Below are 27,306 nucleotides of genomic sequence, written 5' to 3'. Positions count from 1 at the left end.
TAAGTATGTAATATATATCTGCGCCGGCATGTGCAATGATCCAAAAAGGAAAACCCGAATCCTGTGAGAAATGGCTACCACAACATTTTCTCTAGAGAGCAGAAAGAGCAGCAGGGGTGCATAAGTGTACTCTGCAACACTGTCCTTTGTATGTGTATTAATGTGCAAGTTTTTCATGCATGTGTGTATCAATGCCACTGCATGCGTGTGTAAAACAGTTCAGACTCTGGTTTTTCCAGACCAGCTCGTAAACCACATCTGGGGAAAGAATTTAGATTCCTTCCCTCTGTCTTTCTCTGCTGCCTTCCCTTCTCCCCATGTGTGACTCCCTCCCTCCTTCCCTGCTCTGGTGAAAAGAAAAGAAAAACAAAAGTCAGCTTCTTTCATTTTTTTCTGTCTTGTGTCCTCGGGCTAACTTCAGCCTGGTTTATTAAGAGCAGTGAAGAGGAATGCCTTATTTTGCGCTGATCACTCTAGTGTCTGCTCGACTGTGCCTCAGATCTGTCGTGGGGGACAGAACGAAATGGAGGGAGACAAGATTAGCAAAGAGTGAGTAAAGAAGAGAGCAGAGAGAGAGGTAGGCAAGTGGTAGTGGGTGTCAAAAATGAGTTTATGCAAGGCACAAAATGCAAATCAAAGCTGCTGCAGCATGCCCCCACAGCTCTGTGATGAGCTGGTGTGTTTGTCTACATACATAACAGGCAGCTGATGATGTTGATGACAGCAGACAGGCCTGTGCTGAGCTGAGAGGTAGCACTGGAATGGAAGCTATATGTGGATGACAGGACTCAGTTTTAGTCGACCTTCTTTTCCTAATCGTATAATTCACCTGCTCTCTTTGCAGGCTGTCCCTGGCTTCGCTGTGTTCCTGTGGGTCCAACCCACCCCCAGTAGCTGACTGACAACAACCAACCAGCCCGACAGACGACTGTTCTCTATCTTCCTTTTGGCTGGCTGCCACAGCTTCCCCCATCCTGACTGGCACTGGCGGGAGCGTGGATGGAGCCAAGGGACCTGGTTGGCTCGGCCCGACCCAAAGAGGCGGAGTTACAGGGAGGCAGGGTGGGGCCGAATGAAGAGGCACAGGAAGGAGCAAGGGCCATCGGTTTGGCGCGCAGCAATGATGTGATTAACGGTGCCATAAGCGAAGGGGAGGGGCCAGAGGAACAGGGGGAGGGGCTTCTGGAAGAACAGGAGTTCTCCATCAAGGAAGCAAGTTTCCAGGAAGGAAGTCTAAAGCTGAAGATTCAGACCACCAAGCGCACCAAAAAGCCCCCCAAGAACCTTGAGAACTACATTTGCCCACCTGAAATCAGGATGACCATCAGACCTCCAGCTGGAGAGGGCAAAGGGGGGCGGCATGGACGAACAGGAGGCGGAGCAGGGCGGGGCCAGAAGGACGAAGAACGAGGACCCCCCAGAAAAAGGGTAAGTCACCATCCCTGGAAGCACTGCCCCTCAGGTCTGATTTTAGTAGGTGTGTAGTATATAGGACTATACAGTATGTTTTTCATAAGGTTGAGTTTTCACTGAGTGAAAAACTCTTTTCTATCTCAACATCTTTGAATTGACCACTCCCTCTCTCATACCCTCCACCTCTCTCTGTCTCTCTCTCTCTCTCTCTCTCTCTCTCTCTCTCTCTCTCTCTCTCTCTCTCAGTAGCTCATTTCCCTGCTTGGTTACACAAGGTCAAAGTTTGCTGCGTAATTGAAACCAGTCGTGGCTACCTGAGATCACACAGTGACACACACACACACACACACACACACACACACACACACACAAGCACACAACATACACACACGTACACTCATAAGAGCTGAGAATAGGGCTGACATAAACAAGTGACAGCTGGTGTCTACTCTCTCCATTTGTGGTCATATACACAGAGACCTTTCCTGTCTCCTCTCCTCTCCTCTCCTCTCCTCTCCTCTCCTCTCCTCTCCTCTCATGAAATCAGCTTTTGTGGGTCACGCCCCTTCATCCCCCTCCTCCATCACACCTTTTACACACTACACTGATGTTTCGTGTGTGTAACACTGTGTACGTAAAGGTCCTTGGGGAATCTAGTGTTTGTAGTGTGTGTTGACCTACACAGTGGTGTGTGTGTCCAAACCTGACAGCCATCTCAAAGGCACTGAGCTCGACAGGCCCAGCAGGATCAGGTCAGCGTGATGCTGAGACGCGTTTTGTTCTGTTGTGCTTCAGTCTTGTGGTTTTAACTCAAATTTAAAAGGAAATTACATCGTCAGAAATATTGTATTTCTTTCTAAAATTACGGGATCATTTTTGTTCTCCACGACTCTAAACAACGTTCACATAAAGCAAGGAAAACCTGTTTTGGTTGAATTGGTAAAAAAGAAATAAAAAAGCAACAGTAAGCCTTTGCAGCTGGTGACAAGAGGTTGGAAATTGATTTCTTCATAAGCCGAAAATGGTTGGAAACCGCTGCTCTACATGAATGAATGTTTGGTCTTTTAAATAACTGGAACATTGGTTGAAATCACCAACCAAATCTGACACCTTGTGCTTAAAGACTGAGCGGTGATTCAAATGCGTAGTTGCAACCTAATTGGAAGGAAAGCATGGGGGTGTTGCTTTGTCATCTAGGCAGATTTTGATGTCACCCACAGTGTTTGCTAGTAGTCTGCAGGATGTCTCACCACATAGCGGATTATGAGTATGTCCGTCCTGCTGTCATCTCTCCGTAAATAAAGTATGAAGAGGCGTGTTTACCATTAAAAATGTTTAATCCATGAGTGAGCTGAACCCTGCACTCTTATATTTGGGCAGCCATTCCTAATCCGCCATCGGTCCCCATTTGGAAACTCACTGCTACAGTATGATTGACAGAGGTTGTCATAGTGACAGGGGTAGCAAGCTGGTCTCTATTGAGATTTGAGGTTTGGGGGTGGGGGGGGGGGGGGGGGGGGGGGGAGTGGAGGATGTGTTGGTGTTGATCCAGATCAGTTTCAACCCCTCATTCCCTACACTCTGTCCCTCAATCAGGCACCCCCATCCCCCCCCCCCTACATCCTTTTCCCTCCATCCACCCATCACCTGCCACCCCAAGGGTGTAATACAGGCAGGCTCACTGGAGAGGAACGGGTTAAAGAGAGAGGCTGGGCTGCTTTCTGTCTCTCTGTCTCCCTCTCATATGTGTGTATGTGTGTGTGCGTTGAGGTTAAATACTCTCTTTGTGGTGTGTGTGAGGCTGTGTGTCAGAAGGGGAGGGGAGGCGAGAGGGGGAGCAGATGGACAGCCTCTCTGCTCTCTGCTGTATTGTGTTCACATCTACTCTCTCCCTCTTTCTCTCTTTCTCTTTTATCTGTCCCTCTTTCTCCGCTTTTCCCCTCAGTCTTTTCTTCCCTCATGTCTTCCTCTTTTCACTCACTCTTTTTCACCACTCTTTTCTTCCTCTTCCTCCGTCTCTCACCCTCTGTTGTCTCGTAGCAGATGGCAGCATGGGCCAGCAGCAGCAACAGAGCATAAGCCAGAGTTTGAGCAGGAGATGGGAAGAGGAGAAGGGGGTTGTGGAAAGAGGAGGAGGAGAAGGGGTGGGGGGTGGGGGGGGGGTCAGGCATATGGAGAGCCTGGTTAAGGGGCCCCCTCAGAGGGAGTGTGTACGTGCGTGTGGTAGTGTGGTGAATAGAGAAGGGGGAGAGGTAGGATACAATAGATGTCCATTAAGACAGAGATTTGACTCTAATAGACAGAGAAGGGGAGAGACAGACAGACAGAGTAGGCAAACATGCAGAATGGTGCAAAGAAAGACACGGCGCTCTTTTGGCAATTTTTCTTTTGAAGAATTTGCAACTTCTACAATCTATGACTGATAATAACGTCAAACTTTCTGCTACTTATGTAGCATAACTGGCATGTTCCAGCAGCAACAATAGTAAAAATAGATGCAAATGGGGGTTATGCAAATTGATCACAACTGACTAATTCAGCAGAGACGAGGCAAAATTGGTGCTTGCATAGTGTAAGAAATTGTATGGATTCAAACACTGGCTGTGTATGAAATCACTCCCTATTTACTATATAGTGCACTTCATTTACCCCTCGCCATTTTTATGTGAATGTCCAGCATGTGTAGCATTTAGTGCCCTCCAAATTCAAACAATGGAATGTGTTGCATTTTATAGATGAAATAACAACGTCATACCAGTGATGACATAGAGTGAAGATCTCACTTTAAAGTAAACTGCTGAGTGTCCGTTATGAATGTGGCAGTGAACAAGGGAATGATTTTGGACACAAGAAAAAAAGGATGTAATTTCCCAGTCCTAAAGGTAATCTCACCCACCTATCATCTTCATAGCAGGCATCTATAACCAGGGAGGTCAATGAGCAGACGCCTTGTGTCAGGGGACAGACCAGTACACACACACACACACACACACACACACACACACACACACACACACACAAACACACACATAAAAGGGATATGATGGGCTCCCCTTCTCTGTCTCCAGCTGACATCACACACATGCTGAACGTCCCCTCACACACAGCTCTTTGTCTGGGCACGCTGTGTGTGTTTGGAAGATGAATGTGTGTGTTCTAACGGATTGGGTCCTGGGTCAACCACTGCATCACTCCTCCAGACACACATGCCCACACGCTCACACATAGACACGGCTATTGATCCAATGCCTACACATGGGGGAGCATGGGCAAGCTAAAAATGCATCCTCTCTCTCACACACACACACACACGTAGCGGGAAAGACACACACAAATCATGTTGAGCAGTGATTGCAGTTAGACAGAGTGTTTTCCTGGTTATCTGTCCAGTTCTCTGGACGTGCCAAATGTGGCTCTTAATCCATTTCACTATCTGTGGGGAGAGATAAGCCAGAGCTTTTCCAGGAGTACAGGCCAGGCTGTGCGTTGTTGTTGTGGTGTGTGTGTATGTGTGTGTGTGTGTGTGTGTGTGTGTGTGTGTGTGTGTGTGTGTGTGTGTGTGTGTGTGTGTGTGTGTGTGTGTGTGTACATGTGTGTAGTGGTGGGTCTACGCAAAACCCTGACGCTAGACACACACTTATCTTTTCTTGACAGCCCCTCTGCTTGGTGGTCCCCCTGGCTGTGTGTGTGTGTGTGTGTGTGTGTGTGTGTGTGTGTGTGTGTGTGTGTGTGTGTCTGCTGCTTGGTGGTCTCCCAGCCGTGTTTGGGATTATTATGTGTTAGTCAAGTGCATTCATAAGGAAATTAATGCTGCCACAGTTGCCACGCCAAGTGTGTGCGCATGCTATACGCGGGCACATGCGTGTGTGAAATGGTTAGACTTTTGATGTGAGCATTTTTATCCCTGGCTGAGATGGCGGTTGGTGACCTGGGGGACTTGATGAGCTCATAAAATAGGAGTGTGTGTGTGTGTGTGTGTGTGTGAGAGTGTGCCTGCTTGTGTGTATGTGAAGCATTGTGCTTACCCACAGAGAGCAATCCTTGACTGATTTATGAAAGTGTAGGAACATGAAATGATCACCTCTAATATAGCCTGACCAAACTGTCATATTGGAGTTATTTTGGTTTCTCTCATTGCGTTGAAAAAAAGGCTTTTATTTTGGTGTGGGTCCTCAGTGTGCAGTCTTTGAGAGTATGAGCTGGGAATGCTTTAAGGGGCGTTTCCCTGTAGTCGATGGGGGATGGGACGTGTGTATATTTCTGTGTGAGTGTGTGTGTGTGTGTGTGTGTGTGTGCTTGCACGTTGGGGAGGGGTGAGTGATTTAGCACCACTGAAACACCAGCTGTCCATCTGTGTCTGACCCCCATACACACCCTGTGCACACTTGAAACACACACCGACACCTGCACACACACACACACACACACACACACACACACACACACACACACACACACACACACACACATATCTCCTCGCATCTAACCTCTGATCTGCTCTTCAGTATCTCTCAAACCTGAAGAAAGTCGAGACAAAACACAATCTGTTCATCCGTCTTTCTCCCACCAAACCCACACACAAATATACACACACTATGCAAGATTGCTCCCTAATCATCTCTGCAGTAGTGCTGCTGCTGCTGCTGCAGTGTATCCACAATGAACGACTCTGCAAGGTCACTCCTAGTGAGCACACGTACATGCACACACCCAGACACACACAGTCACACAAAGAAACGCTGGAGGCTGGCAGAAGAAGAGATGAACTTTGACCCTGCCGGACATTCAGAAGTTGAGGTGATAGCTGGACTCCACACAGTTGTGTAAGCTTATGTGTGTCTGTGTGTGTGTCTTCATGTGTGTGTGTGCTGTATTGTTTGTTTGTGCGAGTGGGTCAGGGTTGAGACAACTGGAGTCTGGCCTTTGCTTTCTTCCCCTCAGGGCTGGATTTGGTCTCTATGAGTGTGTGTTTGTGCTGACCATTTGGTTGGAACTGTAGCTAATTTCTCAATCAGACACACACATACGATCTTCTCAATCTGTCCCAAAGGTCAAGCCCTTTTCATTTACTATTGTGCCCAGGCCCAGTGGGTTGCTGTTCCTCTTTGGGCAGATGAAGGCAGGATATAATAGCCAGTCCAGCTCAAGTTACAATTTATTGAAGATCTGAAGCTACTTGCACTTAAAGAAATGCCATCGGCTCAGTCAGGGAGCAGCTTCCAATGAACATTATAGTATTTTACATTGGCAACGAATAATTAGCTCTTAAGAAACGTAATAAGATGTACAGGATGTTTTACAGCTGATAGTGTTTTTTACATGAATATGTAGTCATTCTTAGAATTATACAAAACTAACTTTGTGTCGTCAAGAGAACATCGTCCCCCTCTAGCTCTAAAGAAAACAACAATATGGAAAGCCTAAATCCAAGTAGTCATGGGTTTGATATGGCAACGTCATTGTAAGTGTAGACTCTATAAAAAACTTATCCAGGCCGGAATTTGGTTTTTGGACAGCGGTTGACTGTGACTCACGTAACTGTGGGATTTGTTGGAGGGCGGCCATGTTTGATGTCCTCTGTGGTCACGGATTATGTTGAGTCACAGCATCATGTGTTCCTGGTGGCCGCTTTGTTAGTGTGGCTCCATCATGCCTCTGCCCCTGTGGTTAGTCAGCGTGTGTGCCTGCGTGTATGAGTGTGTGTACGAGGAGAAGCGTATTCTGTGGTTTTGAGAGGAGGTCCAGCAGGGATAGAGGGCGATGTTCGGTGCAGGGAGGGCAGAAAAGGGAATGATTGGAGTCAAAGGAAAGGAGAAGCAGGCGCAGAGTATTGACTTTCACTGTGTCTCACTTGAAGCGTAAGTGTGTTTGTCAGTGAAATCTGATGGCCCCATCAGCTGTCTGGGTCGCGCCTGTCAGAAGGGGGGTGTGTGTGTGTGTGTGTGTGTGTGTGTGTGTGTGTGTGTGTGTGTGTGTGTGTGTGTGTGTGAAAGCAAGAGAGATGACAGTGGAGAGGTGATGTCCAATACTCCTTTTACAAAAATCCTTTTTCTTTTTTCCAGTCTGTCACCGTCATTTTATCGACTTAAATGGCATAACAGATGTTTACAACAATATTTTTAAACCATGTTAACATTTTTGATGAGTTGGTTTGAAAACATACTGTATTCAATCAATTAATCTATTTTATTTAAAGTGCAGAATCACCATGCAGCATGGTCCCAAAGCAAAATCCCCACTACCTGGTATAAAACATTTTATATTAAGAACGTTTAATCATACAGATCATTGAAAAGCTGCTCAGTCGGGGCTTTTAAGACATTCGGCCCAGTTTTTCATGTTTTTGTAGCAGGCTTTGTAAAATAATCAGTCTGTAGTTGTGCTGTTTATTTATGCTCGTTGTCTCTTAAGTATGGATGCGACATGAATAAATGATATAAATGTGTCTGTCTGTCCTTCTGTCAGTGTGTCGGTCCCTTGGGGGGCGACTCAGACTAAACAAACAGCTGTGTTTATGAAGCAGGGAAGAGCCACAAGGGTCTTCTGTTTAGTGGTCCATTTCAACACACACGCACACATATGCTCATGCGCACACACACACACATACACACTCCCGAATGCCCTGTGCTCCTCATCTTTTACCTGCCCTGCTCTGTTGCGTTTTCACCCTGCTCGGTCTCTCTCTCTCTCTCTCTCTCTCTCTCTCTCGCTCTCTCTCTGCCCCTCTCTCTCTCTTTCTCTCTCTCTCTGCCCCCACTGCTCGGCGTAGTGCTCGCTCACTCGCTCGCTCTCAGACCGAGAGGAATGCCACTCCGTGTGACCTCTCACCTACAACAAGGAGGGGTGCCGGTTTAGACAAGGGAGCGAGGGGGCAGCTGCAGTCATGTGCCCAGGGCTGGAAGGAAACACACACACACTCACACACACACTCACACACACACACACACACACACAGCCAGGTTATTAGCAAGAATACACACACTCTAAATCTAACATAGTTTTGTAGGCACTGATGCAGCTCTGGATGTGGTGCACTTCTTCTCCCACCTCTCGTTGTGACTGTCTGAGAAAGTGTAGGATGCTATGCTTTGGTCTCTGTGTGTGTATGTGAACGCGAGAGTGGAGTGCAGCCTAATACAAAGGCGTTATTGTTGGTACGAGGGGGCCTGAGGGGATGCAGGCAGTCTGATTGGTTAAGACTATTGTGTCTCACTTTTGCTCATTCTCCCCGTCACTGAGGATGTCATAAAGTGGCTCTCTAACTCTCTCTCTTGCAAGCTGGGGATCATCTGAGGACTTTAGATATTCACAGACAAAGCAATGAAAGTGTTACTTCGCAAGCTTTAAACTTGAAGTGCAGAATCAAGAGTCATTTTTCAAAACAGTCATTCTTAATTAATAATTATGGCAATTTCCTAAAGCCCAAGGTAGCATCTTCAAATTGCTTTTCTTTCCAGCCAACAGTCCAAAGATGTTCAAGAGAAAAATTATAAATCCTCACATTTGCAAAGCTCATAATAGCATTTTTGGCATTTTTGCTGGATAAATGACTGAAACGAGTATCGGTATTGTTGTCACACTGTTGTTTGTTTTAAAAGAACTATAAAAGACAAAAACAAAAGCTAATTCACTTTCTGGCGATTTATTAATCAATGTCATTGTGTGTTTCCTGTATCAAATTGTAAAATAGAAAAAGTATTTTTTCACATAAAAATCTTTTAGTGTAATAGAGCATCATATGTGAATGGAGAAACCAGTTCTTGAGTTTTTAAATCCCAAATATGTACAGAAACGTACAGGTGATTTGGTAATTAATGAATGCGAATCACCTCAGTAACTAGACAACGATGCGTTAGAGTGCATTATTTTTGATTAACTAGTCAGTGAGTGAGGCTTCGCTGTAGACCACGGTTTGCCAGAGAGGAAGTGTTTAATCTCAGCACAGCTTCTGTCTTGAATTACCCATCATTCCACACAGGAAGCCATCCCTTAGGATTTAGAGCAGCTCATTGGCTGTTAATTGTTTCCTGTTGTGCAGAAGTGGTACGATTGGTTCATATGGTGCCCAGAGCACTGTGAACAACACGTTCCTTTGGTTTTGTACTGTCTGCTGTGCACATGTATGTATGTGTAATTTACTTAAACAGCATTCCGTCTATTCATGAAACCCTCCAACTTGTATTACACTTGTTCTGATATGGAGAGCGATAGTATGTGTGTGTATGTGTCTCGTTGCTTGTGTATATTTTCTTTGTGTTGAGCATGCTGTCACTGGAGGTTCGGCCACATCCATGAAAGGAACAATTGGTACATAATCGTAATAATCGCTATGAAAAAAAACCTTTTAATGTGGTTCTTAGCGCTATTCACAAGCAGGACACACATATGCCCGCACGCACACCATTAATGCTAATAGCGGGGATTAGATGTATACTTTGTGTAGCATGTAAATGTTTCTGTCATTACTGAGCCGGTGAAAACCTCCAATTGCACCGTAATAACATGCTTCGGTTCAGCCAATCACAGGCTTTTGTTCAGATTGAGTCATCTACGTCTGAGCGTGTCTGAAGAGAGTGTGACAAGGAGACTCTTGGGTGTTTCGCTGCTATCTTTAGGAACACGCCGCTGTAGGATTACCGCTGTGGACGTAGGAGGGAACATTTTGCTTGGGACCTACTGCTGTGCATCAAATGTGGCGTCTGCCTTACAGTAATTTAAAGGACAAATGTGCTGTAGATCGAATACTTGATCATAACCAGCAGGGAGGGAACATAACAGCATGTAGAAAAGAAAGTGCTGCAGAAAAAGTTTTCTTTAACTGTATCTGTAGGCTGAACACATAGTTGTAGAATTGCAGCATTAGTCCAAGAGTGGAAGTTTTGAACGGAGCCCAATTTCCAAACTTTCCCACCCAACTTTCCCAGAAGATGCTTTGTCTGGCACAGATGCCACCAGATCTGAGATAGTGAAGCATTGGCTGAAACGGCGCACGCTGAGTGAAATAGACATACAGACACACACATTCACACAATTTTAGGCAGTGGGCCTGATCCCAGTGATCCACAAACTGTCCCACCTTGACACCCCCTCATCTTTTCTCCCCCTTCTCCTCCCCCTTTTCTCTCCCCTGCTGTGGGTCTCCTCGGGCGCATGAATGGAAGTCTTTATTCCCGGGAGTACTGGTGGGAAGAACGAGAGAACGAGAAACATGGATGAGGGGGGTGGCAGGGAGGGAGGGGGAGGTCTGTGAGAGTGGCCACAAGATCAACACAGTGCCTCTTTTCTCCTCCATCGCTTTTCCCTCCTTTTCTCTGCACCCCCCCGTACACCCCCCCCCCCCCCCCCCCCCCCCCCCCCCTCCCTCGCCTTCTACCCAGTTTTAAGTGCTGTGGACACAAAGCCGTGTTAGTATTCATGGTGTTTGTTTGCAGAGGAGCTGTGTGTGTCTGTGTGTATGTCTGTGTGTGTATGTCTGTGTGTGTCTGTGTGTGTGTGTGTGTGTGTGTGTGTGTGTGTGTGTGTGTGTGTGTGTGTGTGTGTGTGTGTGTGTGTGTCCAGAGCTGTCACAAACACAGATCACAGCGAAGCAGCGCTCTGAATGGAGCTGGAGAGAAGGGGGGTAGGGGGTAGTTCCCACAGGGGAGAATGGTCAGCTCCAGAAAAGAGAAAAGAAGAAGAAAAGGAGGGATGTGATAAGGGGGGGGGGGGGGGCAGTGCACAAGGCCACGGGGGCAGAGGGAGACAGCATGGTGTCAAAGCCAAGGGGAGTGTGTGTGTGTGTGTGTGTGTGTGTGTGTGTGTGAGTGTTGGTGACAAGCAGAGAGAGAGAGAGAGAGAGAGGATCATATCAATCATAATGTTTCGGAGGGAACTAGTTGTTAACGGGTCTAGGCACCTCTCTTCTTGTTTTTTTGCTGGTCCTCTTCTTCCCTCCCTCTCTGCCGCTCTCATTCTTTCAGTAACCCCCCCCTTCCCATTTCTCCCTCTCTGTCTCTCTCCCTCTGTCTCTCTCTCTCGCTCTCTCTCTCTCTCTCTCTCTTTCTCTTTGTGTGTCTCTCTGGACAGCTGCCCAGTTCCATACACAGGGAAAAATGAAACACTCTAACCACCGGGCGGGCAGCCAAATAAAAGGCTGCGAAAAACTATTTGAAGGGCAGGGTGTTTGTGTGTGTCTGTGTGTGCGTGCATGGAGTTTGTGTATATGTTTGTTGGTGTATATGTGTGCTGGGTTGTGAGATTTGGGTGTGCCTGTTTAGGGTGTTCTTTCCCAGTATAATGGTGCAGCCAGGGTGCTCTGTGTGTTTATGTGCGTGTGCGTGTGCGTGTGTGTGTATGTGTGTGCGTGTGTGTGTGTGTGTGTGTGTGTGTGTGTGTGTGTGTGTGTGTGTGTGTGTGTGTGTGTGTGTGAGGGAGAAGTTCCACTCAGAGTTTCAGTTTATTCAACAGTGGAAAACGAGAGGCTGCAGGAGAGGAAAGGACAGGAGAGGCCGTCACATACCTCCCCTCACATCAAATTGGAGTTCAACTTTTTACATCCAGATCTCCTTTTACATCAGCCTGCTAAGTACAAATGTTACATTCAGACACGCGCACACATGAATTTGTCAGTAAATATATGCTGACTCATTTGCAAAGTGCCTTTCAGTTGGGTGACTGCAGCACTTAGTCACATATTATCCCTGACCTTATCTGACAGTTACATCACCAGTGGAAAGGAATGTGCAGCTCCATATCTGCCTGCATTCGGGTGTTGGAGAGCCTTTGTGTGACTGGCACCGGTCCATGTTGTTACAGTGCTGACCCAGAGGAAGACATCCTAGAAGACGACCCTTAACCCCTGAATACAGCCCTGAGAGCTTCGAGGGAGGGAGAGTGCATCAAATGGGTTCAGGACTAAACATGCCTTGGGTCTGTTTTCTGCTGGCCTTTCTCCTTATCTACATTTGATCAGAGGGGACTTGTAGAGGAAAGACAGTGTGGAAAAGGTTGAAGCCTCACGGCTATTGTGCTTGTGGGCCGCTCCAGGGTCAGAGTCCATGGCTAGTGCTGATTCTCCTGACCGCTGCCCCCTGCTGCAGGCCACCAGTAGCACAGTCGACTATTTACTCAGCACATGACATGACAGGAGCAGAGTAATGTGCTGTGTGCACAACAGAGAAATATCTGAATCAATTCGTCAAGCACAAGGTGTTTTCTGTGGCATTGGTGAAGCTGTGTGGAGACTTGTGAGTTTTAAAAAAAATGATAAGGACAACAACTTCAATACAGTGATAAAAGGGCATTTCAAAACATGCAATAGAGAAAAGTGCACAGCACATATCACAATATTGAGTAATTATCATATGACAACCTGTCAAGATGTATCAGTGACTGAGGTTGACCCTGTCTAGGGAAGACGACGACAATGAGGAGTTTTTTTCACACTGTGATTACTACAACAAACACGGGAGTACCTCCATATGACCACTATTTATATCAGCTTGTATGAATAAAATAGTTTATTTTTCCTTTTTCCTTGAAATGCCTCTTGGAGTGTGAGAGGTGGAGAGGAGCAGAGAGGGGATGAAGGGAGGAGAGGGTTGTTGAGGGGAGGAAACTAAGAACAAAACGCTGAACTGGTGCCAATAACCCAACCACAACCAGCGGGGGGGGGGGGCTCCCTATTTCTGTTTGTGCACTTCTATCTCCAGTAGGAAAGGTGTCCATGCCTCCTCTTTTTATTATCTCTCTCTGTTGGTTTTGTGGTAGTTTTTTTACATGTGTGTGTGTGTGTGTGTGTGTGTGTGTGTGTGTGTGTGTGTGTGTGTATGTCTGTCTCACTCTAACCACCTCAATCTCCCTGTCCGTCTCTTTTTCTGTAGCCTCCTTGAACCTGAAACAGCAGGTATTCTAGGACAGGTTAAATGAGAAAGCATGTGTGTATCAGATGTCGGTCATCTTATCTTTCGGTGGACTCACAGCGTCTCTTCTCCAGTGTCACTGTGCACACACACACACACACACATTCACTCAAACATACACTCAAACATACATCTCAGAACTGAAAGGATACCACAGCAGTCAGTGTTCAGGACATAAATGAGAGCACATGTATTTTCTGCCATGGTTAATAATTTACGCTGCTCAGTGTTTGCTTGTCTGTGTGCAGTGTGTGTTTTCATCCATGTGCTGGGCATTCACGTGTGTTATTTTGCGCTCGTGAGTTTGTGCAGCTTGCAATTGGCCGACAAACAGCTTCTGCAGCCAGTGTGGAAATACAACATGAGTCTAACTGCCTTAATACTGATGGGGCAGCAGAAAGAGAGAGAGAGAGGAATGGATAGTGATAGAGAAAGGACTCGAAAGTGGTTAATGAAATGAAGGCAGAACAGGACATTGGCAGGATCAAAGATAGAAGAGATTAATTGCTTGTTCTTGCAAATATGTGCTCTGTGATGTGAACTGCGTACATTTTATGTTCCATTACTGTGTGTGTGTATAAGTGTGTGTAAATCTGCAAAGAGAGAGAGCTAATCATCTGGCACGGTGCCGATCCATCGAGACTAAAATTGGATGCCTGACTGTGTCACATTAGCATTTTGTGCAACTATGTGTGAGGCCAGGATTTCATAAAGCCTTTGAAACGTGTACATCTACTGTATGCATGTGTGAGTGTCTGTGTGTGTGCGCATGCACGCCTGTGTGTATATGCTGAGAGGTAGGCCTGTGGTTAGGTTACATCTCCCTGCAGCGCAGCAGAACAGTGTCTTGTTGCGTCATACTGAGTCTGTTAATAACAGGCTAAACCACAAAGGCCATCCGCTGCTCTATTTCTCATCTTCCAGCAGTGCGCTTATTATGCAGCAGTGATACATTAAGCTGGGTTATATTGTCTAATACAGTATATTAAGCTTTTATATCTTCAGTTCTACATGGAAGGTTGACTTCAGATTTGTGGCCCATCACTGGAAAAATGTATATAAATTGTTCAATAGTTTCAGGACATAAATTGTATAAGCAGTTTAGGAGTTGGTCAACATGATGATGATTGTAAGTTACAGTTGTGAACAGTACAGGAGAGTTATGTTATGATGTTATATCATTATGGGTCTAGGGCAGTCACCGTGTGCCGTGTGCAGTCAAACACCCGCAATTCCACCCCCCCCCCCAGCTCTCAAAGCATGCTACATCCTTGACACAGGAATTTAATTGCTCTGTAAACAAGCCTTTTGTTTAGTTGCACACTGTTTGCTCATGCACACAAGATGTATTAAAAGCTTCAGTCGTGCCGTGAGTGTCATATCTGACCACAACAAATCACTGATTTGGTAGGTGCTGACAGAAAGAAACTGGATTCTGTGCGACATACTGTGTGTGTTATCTATGTGGGGATAGGCTGATGTTATGAAGACATGAAATAATAGAGTATTAATAGTTTTATGATCCCATCATTGTGATATCATTTGTCTATCCCTGCAGCTATAAAAAGCTGTCTTGTGATTGCAGTTTGTATGTAGTAACCAGTCTTTGTTTCTCTTTTCTGTCGTCCCCCAGACATACGAGCGCCAGTTCAGAATGCCTGAGCAGAGAGAGGGAGGCCTGCTGCAACTACTGGGAGATCACACTCTGCCCAAACACCAGCTTCGCGGCTCCCTCCCTCCTGCACACACACAGCAAACACATCACACCCTCACACAACAATTCCTACACGCTCACGCACATCAACAGCACCAAATCAATCCAGACTGGATCACGTCTTCAGCACCTTCTGCATCCCCGGCCAATCCTGCAGATTCTGAGCCAGCCAGAGAACTGGCAAGAGCCAATAGGAGCTCTTCGCTTGATCCAACCCAACCTTTCTCACGAACAGCTACACGAAGCCCCTCACCTCAGAGGTCCCTGACTCCAGACCTGCAGTTGCCAGTGGTTACAGATGCCAGTATTCTCAACCTGACCTCTCTCAGCAGGTATGAATCGTTTTCTTGTGAGGTGGATGTTATCGTGATCCAAACATAAATACTGTACACTGCACTGGGGATGGGAGAGAGTCGATACAATGCTGTATTGTCATATTTTGTGATTCTTTTTTTATTTGTCTCATTTGCTATTATAATGAAAATTTAAAGGGGGAAGTGAAAACTTCATTTCATTGAATTGCAGGACATCTTATTGTATAACACAATACAAGTAGTACTGTCCATGTATGGTCACACACAACAAATCCGGTACATAGAGTTTGTGAATTAGAAAACATGTATTCCCTCCATTCCACTTCTCACCATTTTCTCTCTGTATATATCTCTCCAGGGGGAGGGGGTTGCAAGAGGTCAGTGAGCAGCTCTTTGGAAACATCAAGAGGAAGTACGGCAGGAAGGACTCCCAGAGGACGCTCTGTAATCCCCACAGTGCTGATACACCTTGGGGAAGACAGCCAGAGAAAGGATCGGAGAGCCCAACTAATTCAGAGGAGAGGCAGAAGTACAGGCAAGAGGAGACAGCTGAGCGGGTCCATGAAGACAGAGAGGAGAGGAAAAAAGAGGAAAGAGAGCGAGCGATCGTTGGGAGGAGAGGAGATGAAGAAGACAGAGGGATGCCCATGCTGACAGAGGAAGGGAAAGGAAGAAAGAGGCGGAGGAGGCCTTCTTTTGACGAGTCATTTTCTGCAGAGGAGCGATTACAGCAACGACAGGACTCTGACACTACAGAGAAGCACCAGCCTGGGGCCCCAGAACCCAAAGTAGCACATAAGATGGAGACTCACAAAATCGACTCTCGACTCACAAGTCTCGCCGATGTCAGTAGAGAGCGGATAGAAAAGGCGGAGAGAACAGATAAAGGCGATAAAAGAGAAAAGGGAGAGAGGGTAGACAGGGCAGAAAGAGGAGAGATAGTTATAAGCGGGTCTGGCCCAGAGTCAGCTTTGAGTGCAAATAGAGTGAAAAAGAACCCTGTGGGTCGTCCTAAGATCAGCACAGACACCCTTAAACACAGAGAGATGGCTTATAATCACATCAACAAAGCCAATCTTAACACGAACCCTAGACTCCCTAGCCCAAACCCCAGCCCCAGGGGCAGCATCAGTCCGAGCCCGAGAGCTAACATTAGCGCCAGTCTCAGCCCCAAACCCAGGGTGGCCTTGAGTCCTAGCCCCAGCCACAGCACCAGCTCCACAGCCAGTTCCAGAACAACCAAGGCCAAGGACAGATGGTCCTACCTGAAAGCTAAAAGCCATGCCAGCCTCACATCACCCCAGAGAGACAACCGGGGAAGCCCCTCGACCTTAGCTGACCCACCTTCAGCCTTCCCCATCACCCCCTCTAGCCCCCTCTACACCAACACTGACAGCCTGACCGTCCACGCACCTGTTAAGAGGAAACGAGGACGACCCAAGAAACAGCCACTCCTAACGGTGGAGACCATCCATGAGGGCACCTCCACCTCACCTCCAAGCCCACTGGCACAGGAAACCTTTGCAGGGCTAAACCGTAGGAGGAAGACACACACACTAAACACATTAGTGCAAATGGCCTCCACGACCACCAGCGTCAATTCTAGTAGTCTGAAACTAAAGCGTGGTAGGGGCCCTTCCAGACCAGTGAATAAGATGAAGCTTGGGAAAATGCAAAGCATCCTGAATGAGATCCTTTCAGGCTCCAGTCAGAACGGCACTCTGGCTCTGAAATCATCTTCTGCCCCTGTTACCTCAGCTATGAGTGTCATGGCGTCCACTATTGAGGCTCGGCTGGGAAAACAGATAAATGTCAGCAAGAGAGGAACCATCTACATTGGTAAGAAGAGAGGGCGGAAACCCAGAGCAGAAACCCAAGGCTCCAATCCTCCCAAAACCACTAGGGACAAGCCCCCCCTGTCTGTCTCCACATCCAGTCTCTATGAGAGCCTTGTAGTGCCTTCGGCCACCTTGTCTCCCAGCTCCAGTGTGCCATCTTTAAGAACCGGCCACTCTGATGCCACTATGCCCAGTTTACAGCCCATCTCAGCCCTGCCCTCCAAACCACCAGGCAGGAGCTTCCTCTCTGGCGGATGGAAACTGTCTCCTCCACGCCTCCTGGCTAATTCACCTTCCCACCTGTCAGAGGGGGCATCAGTGAAGGAGGTGACCCTGTCCCCCATCAGCGAGTCCCACAGTGAGGAGACTATTCCAAGTGACAGTGGGATTGGGACAGACAACAACAGCACCTCAGATCAAACTGAGAAGGGCTCCGCCTCTCGACGCAGGTACTTTTACAATCTTGAACCTTCATTTATATTCTTTTGTTGATTTGTATTTCAGGCCATAAATGTGCTGGTTTTATTGTGATTTAATATTTCATGTTGTGTTCATACAGGTACTCATTTGATCTGTGTGGGTTTGAGGCTGCGGAGGCAGCAGCCCTGGAAGCATCGAACAGAGGGAGCAGAGCACGCTGTGAACGGCAAGTAACTGCTGGTGACAACTTCCTGTCACAACAGGAAAAGAAGCAAAAACATCATCGACGGAAGAGGAAGTGCCTACAGAGTCGGGATCATCTTCACTTCCTCTCTGAACTGGAGGAGGTAAGAAACACAATCATACATTCTGTGTGTAATCTTTGACCAAGCACTGTAATGTGCCTGTTTATGATGTATTTTTCTAAATATTTCCTTTTTTCAACCTCCCTGTAGGTTGTGGTAAAGCTCCAGCAGCTACGAGTGTCTCACAGACGATACACCTGCTTCCCCCAGCAGCCGTATCCCTCCATTTTCCGCCTCAACTTCCATCATTACTATCCTGTTACCTACGACTCCTACTCCTGTGACTCCAGCTCGTACCTCCGCAGGAGCGCCGATCTGAAGGCTAAGAGGAGACGCGGCCGCCCAGCCAAAGCCAGCGAGCAAATCACATCGAAGCTGCCTTTCGTTCAAGGATATGGTTATCCGCTGGCAGGGGGAAATTACTATGCAGCACCGTATGCGATGCCTTACGCACCTCCTCTGAGTCTGGGCTACTTTCCCCCTGCTCCCCCATTTTATGTGCCCCACCACTCGCTAGGACCTGCACCCCCTTCTCCCTTCATGAGGCCCGCTGTCCCCCCTCCTAAGGCTTTCCACTCCAGTGGACACTCACAACTCCAACCAGGGGCCAAGCTTCGCAGCGCCAGTGGCCCACTCCAGGGGCCCTCTGTAAGAGGAGAGGGCCTGGGATCCCTGGGCAGTGGCGGTGCAGGTGGTATTGCTGGGGTTCGCCTCCATAAGAGGAAGCACAAGCACAAACATAAGCACAAGGACGAACCCCTTCTTTCACTGCGAGATCGGCAGGAGTTGGGTGGGCTCTTCAGCGGAGCCAAGACCAGTGCACGCCTTAGCATGCTGAGTGACAGGAGGGACTTGGTCAGTCAGGGCCCTTCAAAGCATCTGGAGAAGCAGAGGGGCAGTGGTAGAGGCTCAAGCCTGGGATCCAGCTTAGGGATGTTTGAGTCGGAGCAGCTGTCCACACACTCTCTCGCTGACAGCCAGTTCCACTCCCGTCAGACTCGACAGCCAATAAACAGCTTCATGAGCAGCTACAGTAGCCAAACCCAGCGGTCAGAGTCAGCTTCTGACCTTTTTTTGGGGTCACGGGAGGACGAGTGTGGAGGGCGGAGCCGGAAGACGAGGCTCGCTGTGTTTGGAGATCAGGGCTTAATGTCATTCCAAACTGCCAGGCAGGAGCCAGGACGGATGAACAACTGCTCTGGTCCCTCCCACAGTGGTAAGAACCACTTACATTAGGTGTACCTGTTCATTTTTAACTACACTGTGTATTTACAAAGGAGTGCACTGCCCCTTTGCCATGATTATGAAGCAAAACGTACTTACTTTGATGACGTGTTGGAGGTTTGAGTCCAGTGCTCCCTGCGGTGAGGGAACACTGGATGAGCATGCTGTTAAGCACAAGATGCTGCACTCGCGCTTTACTGTTTGCATCTTGCCGTTACAAGCCAGGTAGATATAATGTTAACCTGCCAACGTTGCAGAACTTTTAATATGGCCAAATCAGGAGCATGTTTGCAAAAGTAATTGCTGCCCACCATATTATTCTGTTCTCTAGTGATAAAGGGCTGGTTGTTTGCTGGCGTTGAGACTTAATCACATATTTAGTCAGAGTTAACAGGGTTTTCCCTATTTGAAATGTAGATGGCAGCATCCTCGTCAAGGTGATTCCTATTTATAAATACGCTATGCTCAGCATTATCAGGACTTAAAGCAGACAAAGAGGCAGGGCAGACCCAAATTCTCACTTCCAGACTAATGTGTATTTTTGGTACATTCTGTATTCTGCTGTCTTTGAGCACATCTGGCTGGGGATAGAGAGAACGTAATGCATGGATGGAGACGACTATAATTCACCAATCTCCCCTCCCTCCCCCCCTCCCTCCCGACTCTCCTGCCAATGCCTTTGCCAGAGATATATTATTCACACAGTGTGATTTATTTTCTACAGACACGCCGTAAAAGGCCCTTGCCTGTGTTAAAAGAGCTGGCTGGCAGCCAGGGGTTTAATGACTGGGGCCTAGTCCAGTGGTGGGGAGGAGAAGCCAGGGGCTCAGTTAGAATACACCCCCCACCCCAGGGGATCCAGGACGGATGACTCATATACACACTACCCCCCCCCCCCCCCCCCATCCCGTGTGTTGTTATTCCTCTTCTACCTTCCATGTCCTTCCCTTCTCCCCCTATTGCTGCTTCTGCAGTTCTTGCTCCTGCTTTCCTCCTTTGCCTCTCTCCCACAATCCCCACACTCAGACTTCCCCTTGTTCCTCTTCCTCCCCCTCCCCCTTCTATCTCTCTTTCCTTCTTCCCTTTCTCTTTCTGCTTTTTCCCTTGGCTCCCCTCCCCCTCGTTCCCCCATTACCCTCTCTTTTCCCCATTCTAACTGGCCCTCCTCTAGCATGACTTACTGCCTCACTTCACAGCTTTAGCCCAATTAAAACACAGGCGTGCGTGCATACATGTATACATGCACACATAGACCCACTCTGATATTCACATATACACACACAGTTAGATAGATGCCCATCCACATGCTGATACTAATGCAAAATTAATATTATTGTCTTAGCGTGCAACTGTGAGTGTGTAAATCATTCTTCACTAAAACTATGATTTGATTTCGTATGCATGTGTGTGTCTGTGCTTGTGTGTGTGCGCTTCTACAGCAATCAGCAAGTCTCACTGCAGCTGACAGCAATCTCTCACATGCATATTTGCATAAAAGCAGGTCATCTTCTGCTGAATTACTGAGAATGATTGTCTTTGTGTCACAGGACCTATTCAAACACATGCATGCACTTTCATGCAGAGCAACACTCTCGCTAAATGATATACATCAAGGATGACTTTATCCTGTCTGGATCCTGGTCTGTAAGCATCTATCTCTGTGTACTAGTGACTTCCTATTCCTCAGAGAAACAGGTCCTCAGTGCTATACGGCCCCTCGCACTGCTGAAGGTCACTGGTTTTATGTTCCGTGTATGCAGCTCATAAATTTCTGCTACTTGTAGTGTGTGTGTGTGTGTGTGTGTGTGTGTGTGTGTGTGTGTGTGAGAGAGAGAGCTGAGCGTGTGCACAGCTCATAAACTACTGCTACTTAGTGCTTTCTGCATAAGACTAATTTCACTGTCTGCCCTGAATTCTTGAGCAACAATAGAGTGAGATGTTCCGCTGAGTTTTAAATGGAGGGCGGTCAGGCCTCTCTGTATTTTCCCTTTCACTTAGTTAATTAGTAAACACCTTGCCATGAAGCTATAAACTCTTAAGACTTTATATTTTCCCTTCAACATTCTGATTTGGTTTCTTTAAAATGTAAAAAAAACAAAACATTGTGTGACAGTATCACAAATCTGTATCTGCTTGTTGTAAAATATTCTAACCCAAGATGTCATGTTTGGTGAAACAATTCTATTCTTAATGTGTTATGCATCACCATTCAAACACCTTGCCACCCAGCTTGGCCATGTTTGTTGTATAGAATTCAGGGCTTTTCTAGTCTATCACAGTCACTATGTGTCTGAGCACTGCAGAAACCTGCTACATTGAATAAGCAGGATTCTGGAGAGAGAGAGGAGAGGAGATGGTTAGGGAATAGAGAAATAGCAGTAAAAGCTCAAGAAAAAAAAGACCAGGGATGTTTTATGCACACTGCTTAGGGACTGGTGGCTGATTGTGCTTTTCCTCCATTTTGGCTGTGGCTCAGTCTGAGCCCCGGGAACAGTGCCCAGGCAGAGAGGAGGGGGGAGCTACGAAACGGGACAGAGATGGGAAACAAAAAGAATGACAGCGATGGACCAAGACCAGGAAGCGGTTTCTGAAATAGAGAAGGAAATTAAATGGTGCAGTGTTACCAGTTTAATTGAAAATTAGAGAGTAGCATGTTGCTGCCTATGAAGAGTAAAGTGGAAAAAAAAGAATGAGAGTGATGGGGAAAAGGGGAAGGAGGCAGGATAGAACAGCGGGTAAAGGGCACACTGCCCAGTTCACCAGTGTGAAGGAAACAATATGGCTCCAGTTTCTTCTGCTCAGCCATTCTGAACTGCTGAATTCATTATTTGTGCATGATGGGCATGCGCGTGTATGTGTGTGTGTTTGTATTTGTGTCTGTGTGAGGACGTGCATTAAATGTGTCGATATGTGTTTGGCTTTTTGGCAGCCTGTGCTCCAGATGCGCAGGGTTGTTATTGTGTAGCGACATATTAAATGGTTGAAGGAGACATTTCTGTGGGTTTCCTGCTAGCAGAATTGGATCTCCTCCTCTCCCCTCTCCTCTCTGCTCTGTAGTAGACAATTACAGGATAGGATCTGCTCTCCTGGCTCAGCTGGGCTTTGAAAGGCTTACATGAATATGTCAAAATTAGCAGGAAGCTCTTGAAGCAAAAAGAGACATTCTCACCATGAGCTAAATTGGCTTGATGTCTTTCCTGGCCTTTCCAAGGCTGCCCATTTTTACTGACATGCTAGCATAAAAAACACCTTTTTTCTTTACAGACTTTAGTCTATTTATTTACCTTGTGATGTCTCACCTCACTCATACTCACTCTCTCCTCTCCCAGATGTTCCCAGTAAACGGAGGTATAAGCGGCGCGAGGTGGAACAGATCCAGAAGGACGTGAGGAGGATGCATTCTTTGAACTTTGAGCATGTGCAGAAGATCCTCCGTGCCAAGCGCCTGCAGCGACAAGCCAAAACAGGAAACAATGTCGTCAAAAGACGGCCTGGGCGGCCCCGAAAACAGCCCATAGAAGAATCCGAGCCGACTATTAGGAGTGTGGATAATCGGGCTGATGGTCGTTGTTTGGACATGCTGGCCGGTAGGAGAGGGGATGGGAGAACTCAGGGGATGCCTGTCCTGGAGAGGTGTGATGACCTGCCAGGTAGGCAGAGCCTCAGGTCAAGCTTGACCCCCGAGCCACTGGAGTTCTCAAATCACGATTCCATCTCAGCGACAATTGAGACTGTGGTGCATCAAGCGCGATCTGTGCCTCCACTGGCCAAAGGGGGGAAACGCAGAGGCAGGGGCCACAGCAGGGACGAGTTATGGGCTCCTTCCTGTCAGTAGACCTGCAGGAGAGAGCAACTCTGTAACCAAACAGAGAGCAGTCGTTGGAGTCGGATGCAGTGCCCTTCATTCTGGGACTCCTTGGTGCACTTTGACTTTCTCCTGTCTGATTTGTGAGGACTACAGAGGCTCACAGGAGGAGGGAACACTTACGGTACCATCCCTCTGCTTGCTAAACCCAACCAGACATGAGCCTTTCAAGCATTCATTGGACCTTCATTTGCAATGGCACTATATGGTACTGTTTGATACTGAATCTGATGCTATAAAAGTGTGTGGTACTTATGATAGTGTAGGATATTATGTGATTCTTTATGTATCTGATACAGTGATGTGTATGGTACTTTATGATACTGTATCTGAATGTGGCTTTAGCCATATATTTACCAGCAAAGGGGAGGGGGAATGGTTAATATTAAACTGTGCAGCTCTGCTTATTTTTGCCTTTCTGTGGACGCTTGTCAAAGACGTGGGATAAAACAGCAGTAATTAAGCCACCTTTCCCCTTTACTTATCCCTGTGTATTGCTCACACCCTTATCTGTACCTTCCTTGTTTTCTTACTCTCTCTGAGGAGTAACTGATACTTGCTGGCACACTCCACGCCCGTCACTCTCCCCAATTCTTTAGCTCTCCCTGGTCCCTGCCGCTCAACTTCATCTCCCTTTATCCTCTCATCCACTCCCAAATCCTAATTTTCATTTCCCATTGCTTGTGCTCCCTCGACCTACCCCGTGTCTCATTTAATTCTCCCTCCCTGCTCAGGCCTGTCCTGAACAGTGACATATAGGCAATATGGTGGATGAGACTGTCCCAGACTGTACATAGAAACAAAGTCCACTGTTGCCTGCCTTGTACAATGAGAAACCAGCTCATAGACATGTATACATGACATACAGTATATCAAATAGAATTGTTGTACCATAGACAATGAAAGTTGTGTATTGTTTTATAACCAAAAGCAGACATGGGTGCGACTCAAGACAAGTTTGTTTTCAGACAGAAAGAACCACATATATTCATTCATACACTCATTTATGTGTTTATATCCAGGGGGCATTGCATACAGGAAAAATATCAGGTGTGTTTTTGGTAAACCTTAAAATTGGTTTATTGCACTATGAAAAACCATACACTTGCATCAATCAAATGCAGCACTTACATGCTTGTTCCAGCCTTATGTTTTGGCCTTCAATGGTGTGGATATCCATTCCAGAGAGCACGCATTATTTTAATCAATTTGTATATGCAGGCTGCGCAGCCAAAAGCGTCAAACCGAAGCCCAAGTCTGAATTGTGATTGGACAGTTCAGCTGAAGAGGGCTCACAGTCAGTGTTTTGAAAAGCTAATCCCAGTCTTTCTACCTGATTTGATTGAACATGATTTTCAATCCATATCCATGGAAATATTTTTTTGAAAGTAAATCCAGTATTTAGATTTAGAAACCAAAGTCTCAGTATTCAGTGTGAGGATGTATTATTTAAAAGAATCTAAATCAGAGTTTGACAAACTCTCCACCATGTTGGCACCAATGTAAAGCATCCCTGTGTGCACTCTAGAATGTAGCCATCTTGAATTTTTGTGTCAATATGTCAAGCCTTTGTTAAACTCTATCTACAGTATCTGTGGCTTTGGGTAGTGGTTGGTATTTTCTCAAATAAGTATTTCAAAAATATAAGCAATGGATCAGTGTTTCTTTAGCAACTTTGTTAAAGTTTTGTTTCAGGAGATTCCGTTTTCTTTGGGTTGGGTGGGATTCTCAGTTGCAGCAGTTCAACTTGTGCCTTATGTTTCTTTCTCTCACCAGTTACATTTGACCTGAGAAATATCAAGTGGCAAAGAGTGCCCCCGAAATTGACCCAAAATATTCATGATTGTGCATATGACGTGTCTTAGTCATCAGAACCCTGACACTGCCTGTGTCCATTCAAAGCTTCCATAGTCGGCATCCTCTGTCACCAGCTTCCTCCTACTTCTTTGACCCACATCATCATAACAGAACTAGAAGGGCAGGACAGATCAATATGATATGATCGCACTGTGTTGAATACACACCATGTACTGGCCTACATCCTGCTTTGCAGCAGTGATGGAAACAGAAAGGTCCACTGTATCAGATGTGTTTCTATCCAGAGATATTGATTGTACTAAATGTCCCAGCTATAATTGAAGATCATTTGCTCTGCCCAGTGTGTAACCTGTTATTTGAACCCGAGGACTGGTTATGTACTTGGCAAAGGAGGAGCAGAGGAGGTTGTCATGGAAACCCCGTTCTCCTACATTGTTTGCTATGCATCAGGCCACATCTGGCAATGACCTGAAAAGGAATTTCTGTTCTGGGTCCACCCTTCGACAAAGAGAAATAAGTGGTCTTATTTACTGAATAAAATGAATTCATATAACAAGAGTTGTGAATAATACCAGTAATAATTTGTAATAAGTTGTGCAGAAAGTGACTATCATTTCATGAAAACTATAGTGACTGCAGCTCTATGCAGTACAGCCTTAACCAGATGTAAAACTACAGTATTGGAAGTGTTTGTTGTAAATAGTGTTAGTATGTCCATCCTGCATGGATACCGGTTGGGCTCGGCTATGCTGGGACTGTCTCCTAAAGCCACAGTAGACTCTCTCTCTCTCTCTGTATTAAGACTGCTCAAGACCCAAGAAAACATACAGAAATTACTTCCCCAATTGATTTTCCTATTTGACAAATTCTGCTGTACATCGACAGTCATCGTTCCAGTCCGTTAAATTACACAGAATGCTAAAATAGTTTGCCTTATCACACCTTCAAAAACTCTTAAGAGTATAAAAGCCTCACTGTAGTGTACTCGACCAAAAATAGGAATCGCCGCTGAAATGCAGCTATTTTGCCTGCAGCGCCGTTGGGGCCGTGCAGTAGCGTGAAGAGTAAGCAAGAAGGTTGCGTGTGGGGAGAGTTGTCAGAGGAAATCGCCAAAAATACACTCGTCCTGAAGTTAGCATGCTTAACCTTGCTTAGCTTGATGACTTTCGGTGGGTCTGCAGTCTGTTGTGGTTAAGATGAGGTCTAGATGTGTGGTCCGTGAGGTGTAGACACTACACGCTTGGCAGCTTACTCCATACTGTGGTCAGTCAGTGGTTTCTGATGTAAGAGTTAAAGACCCCAGGTGTTGTCTGTCCTGTCTGTCTCTTCTACCAGCCAATGCTCCGGTGCCTTCTAACACTGACAAGTATTGTCCTAATCCAGAGCTTTCACTCTTCACAGAGACTGCAGAGGGGATGTGGCTGTGAATAGGGTTCAAGGTCACTGTTGTTTGGTACTTAGCAGCCAGAACCATTCTGGTCTGGACCAGTGGCTACAGGAGGCCCCTAAGCACTGACGTAAGGATCTTTTACGATGTCTTTGGTCCTAGCATCAAGGGCAGCGCAGCAGCGTTTGACCTTAAATCAGTGGTTGGGGTGTATTTACCGAAGTCCACACTCACCAGTTCACTACAACAACTAGAATGGGATATACTGGCGCCTAAATTTTGATCACACCCCATTCCCTTTGTAGCATGCTGTGATGAGTGTCCTACACATGGAGTGAGGGGTCACGTGAGACAGAGCCTCATAAATGTACATGTAGTCATCCTCACAGCATACGTTACAGTTCTAAGCTACAGTGTTGTTCAAAGCTGAAAGTGCAGATGAAGCATTGAGAAAACCAATAAATGTACTTCTTTAGAGCACAACGTGAGCTCTTCTAACAGTGTGGGCATATTTTAGTTTGTATACATAGTGTATTTGAACCTTTTTCTAGAGTGGGTTTCCTTTATTTGCATGCTCAACTTGATTGTATGCATAAATATTTTAGACAAGCCGAAAGTTGAATTTTAATTGAATTTGGAGCAAGACTTGTACATTGTTTGATATGTTTCTTTTTGTAATGAATTTTTTAATTCATGAAGCAATTTTGTACATTGTATGAATATTAAAAACTGCAAATATTTGACATATAGAGTAAATACTAGATGCGCATGTATATGCATATATCCTTCACAGTATGTATGTGTAAATGTACACATATATTTTGTATTTGCATTTGCTGGCATACAGATATATGTCTTAAGCACATATATACATGCAATATATGTGTATATCCATGTCCGCTGGCATGCTTTTGGTCATGTTTATCTTTCATGATCTTGTAGGTTCATATTTTGTTTTGTTTTTATTTCTCTTTCCTCAGAAAGAAAAGCTCATTCTTTTGCTACCCTTCTATTGGCTGGCAGTGTTGAGCACTTATTAAGAAGAACTACAGTTGAAGTTGTTCATGTTATCCATTGTGTGAAATAATAAATGACTTTATTGACAGCT

At 46.2% G+C, this 27,306-nt stretch overlaps 1 protein-coding gene across 1 annotated transcript; it reads left to right on the top strand.

Moving 5' to 3' along the window:
• Positions 1-999: 999 nt before the first annotated feature.
• setbp1 (SET binding protein 1) lies at positions 1,000-27,306 on the top strand (the record flags this gene model as incomplete). Its single annotated transcript, XM_079160939.1, has 6 exons — positions 1,000-1,428; positions 14,947-15,359; positions 15,700-17,628; positions 17,739-17,946; positions 18,055-19,120; positions 22,458-27,306. 6 exons carry the CDS (start codon positions 1,000-1,002, stop codon positions 22,961-22,963), a joined length of 4,551 nt encoding a protein of 1,516 aa, XP_079017065.1. The 3' UTR covers positions 22,964-27,306.

This window comes from Pholis gunnellus, assembly GCF_910591455.1.
Source record: "Pholis gunnellus genome assembly, chromosome: 6".
Lineage (NCBI taxonomy): Eukaryota > Metazoa > Chordata > Actinopteri > Perciformes > Pholidae > Pholis > Pholis gunnellus.
The sequence above is the reverse complement of the archived record's forward strand: the minus strand, read 5'-3'. Positions and strand labels throughout refer to the sequence as shown.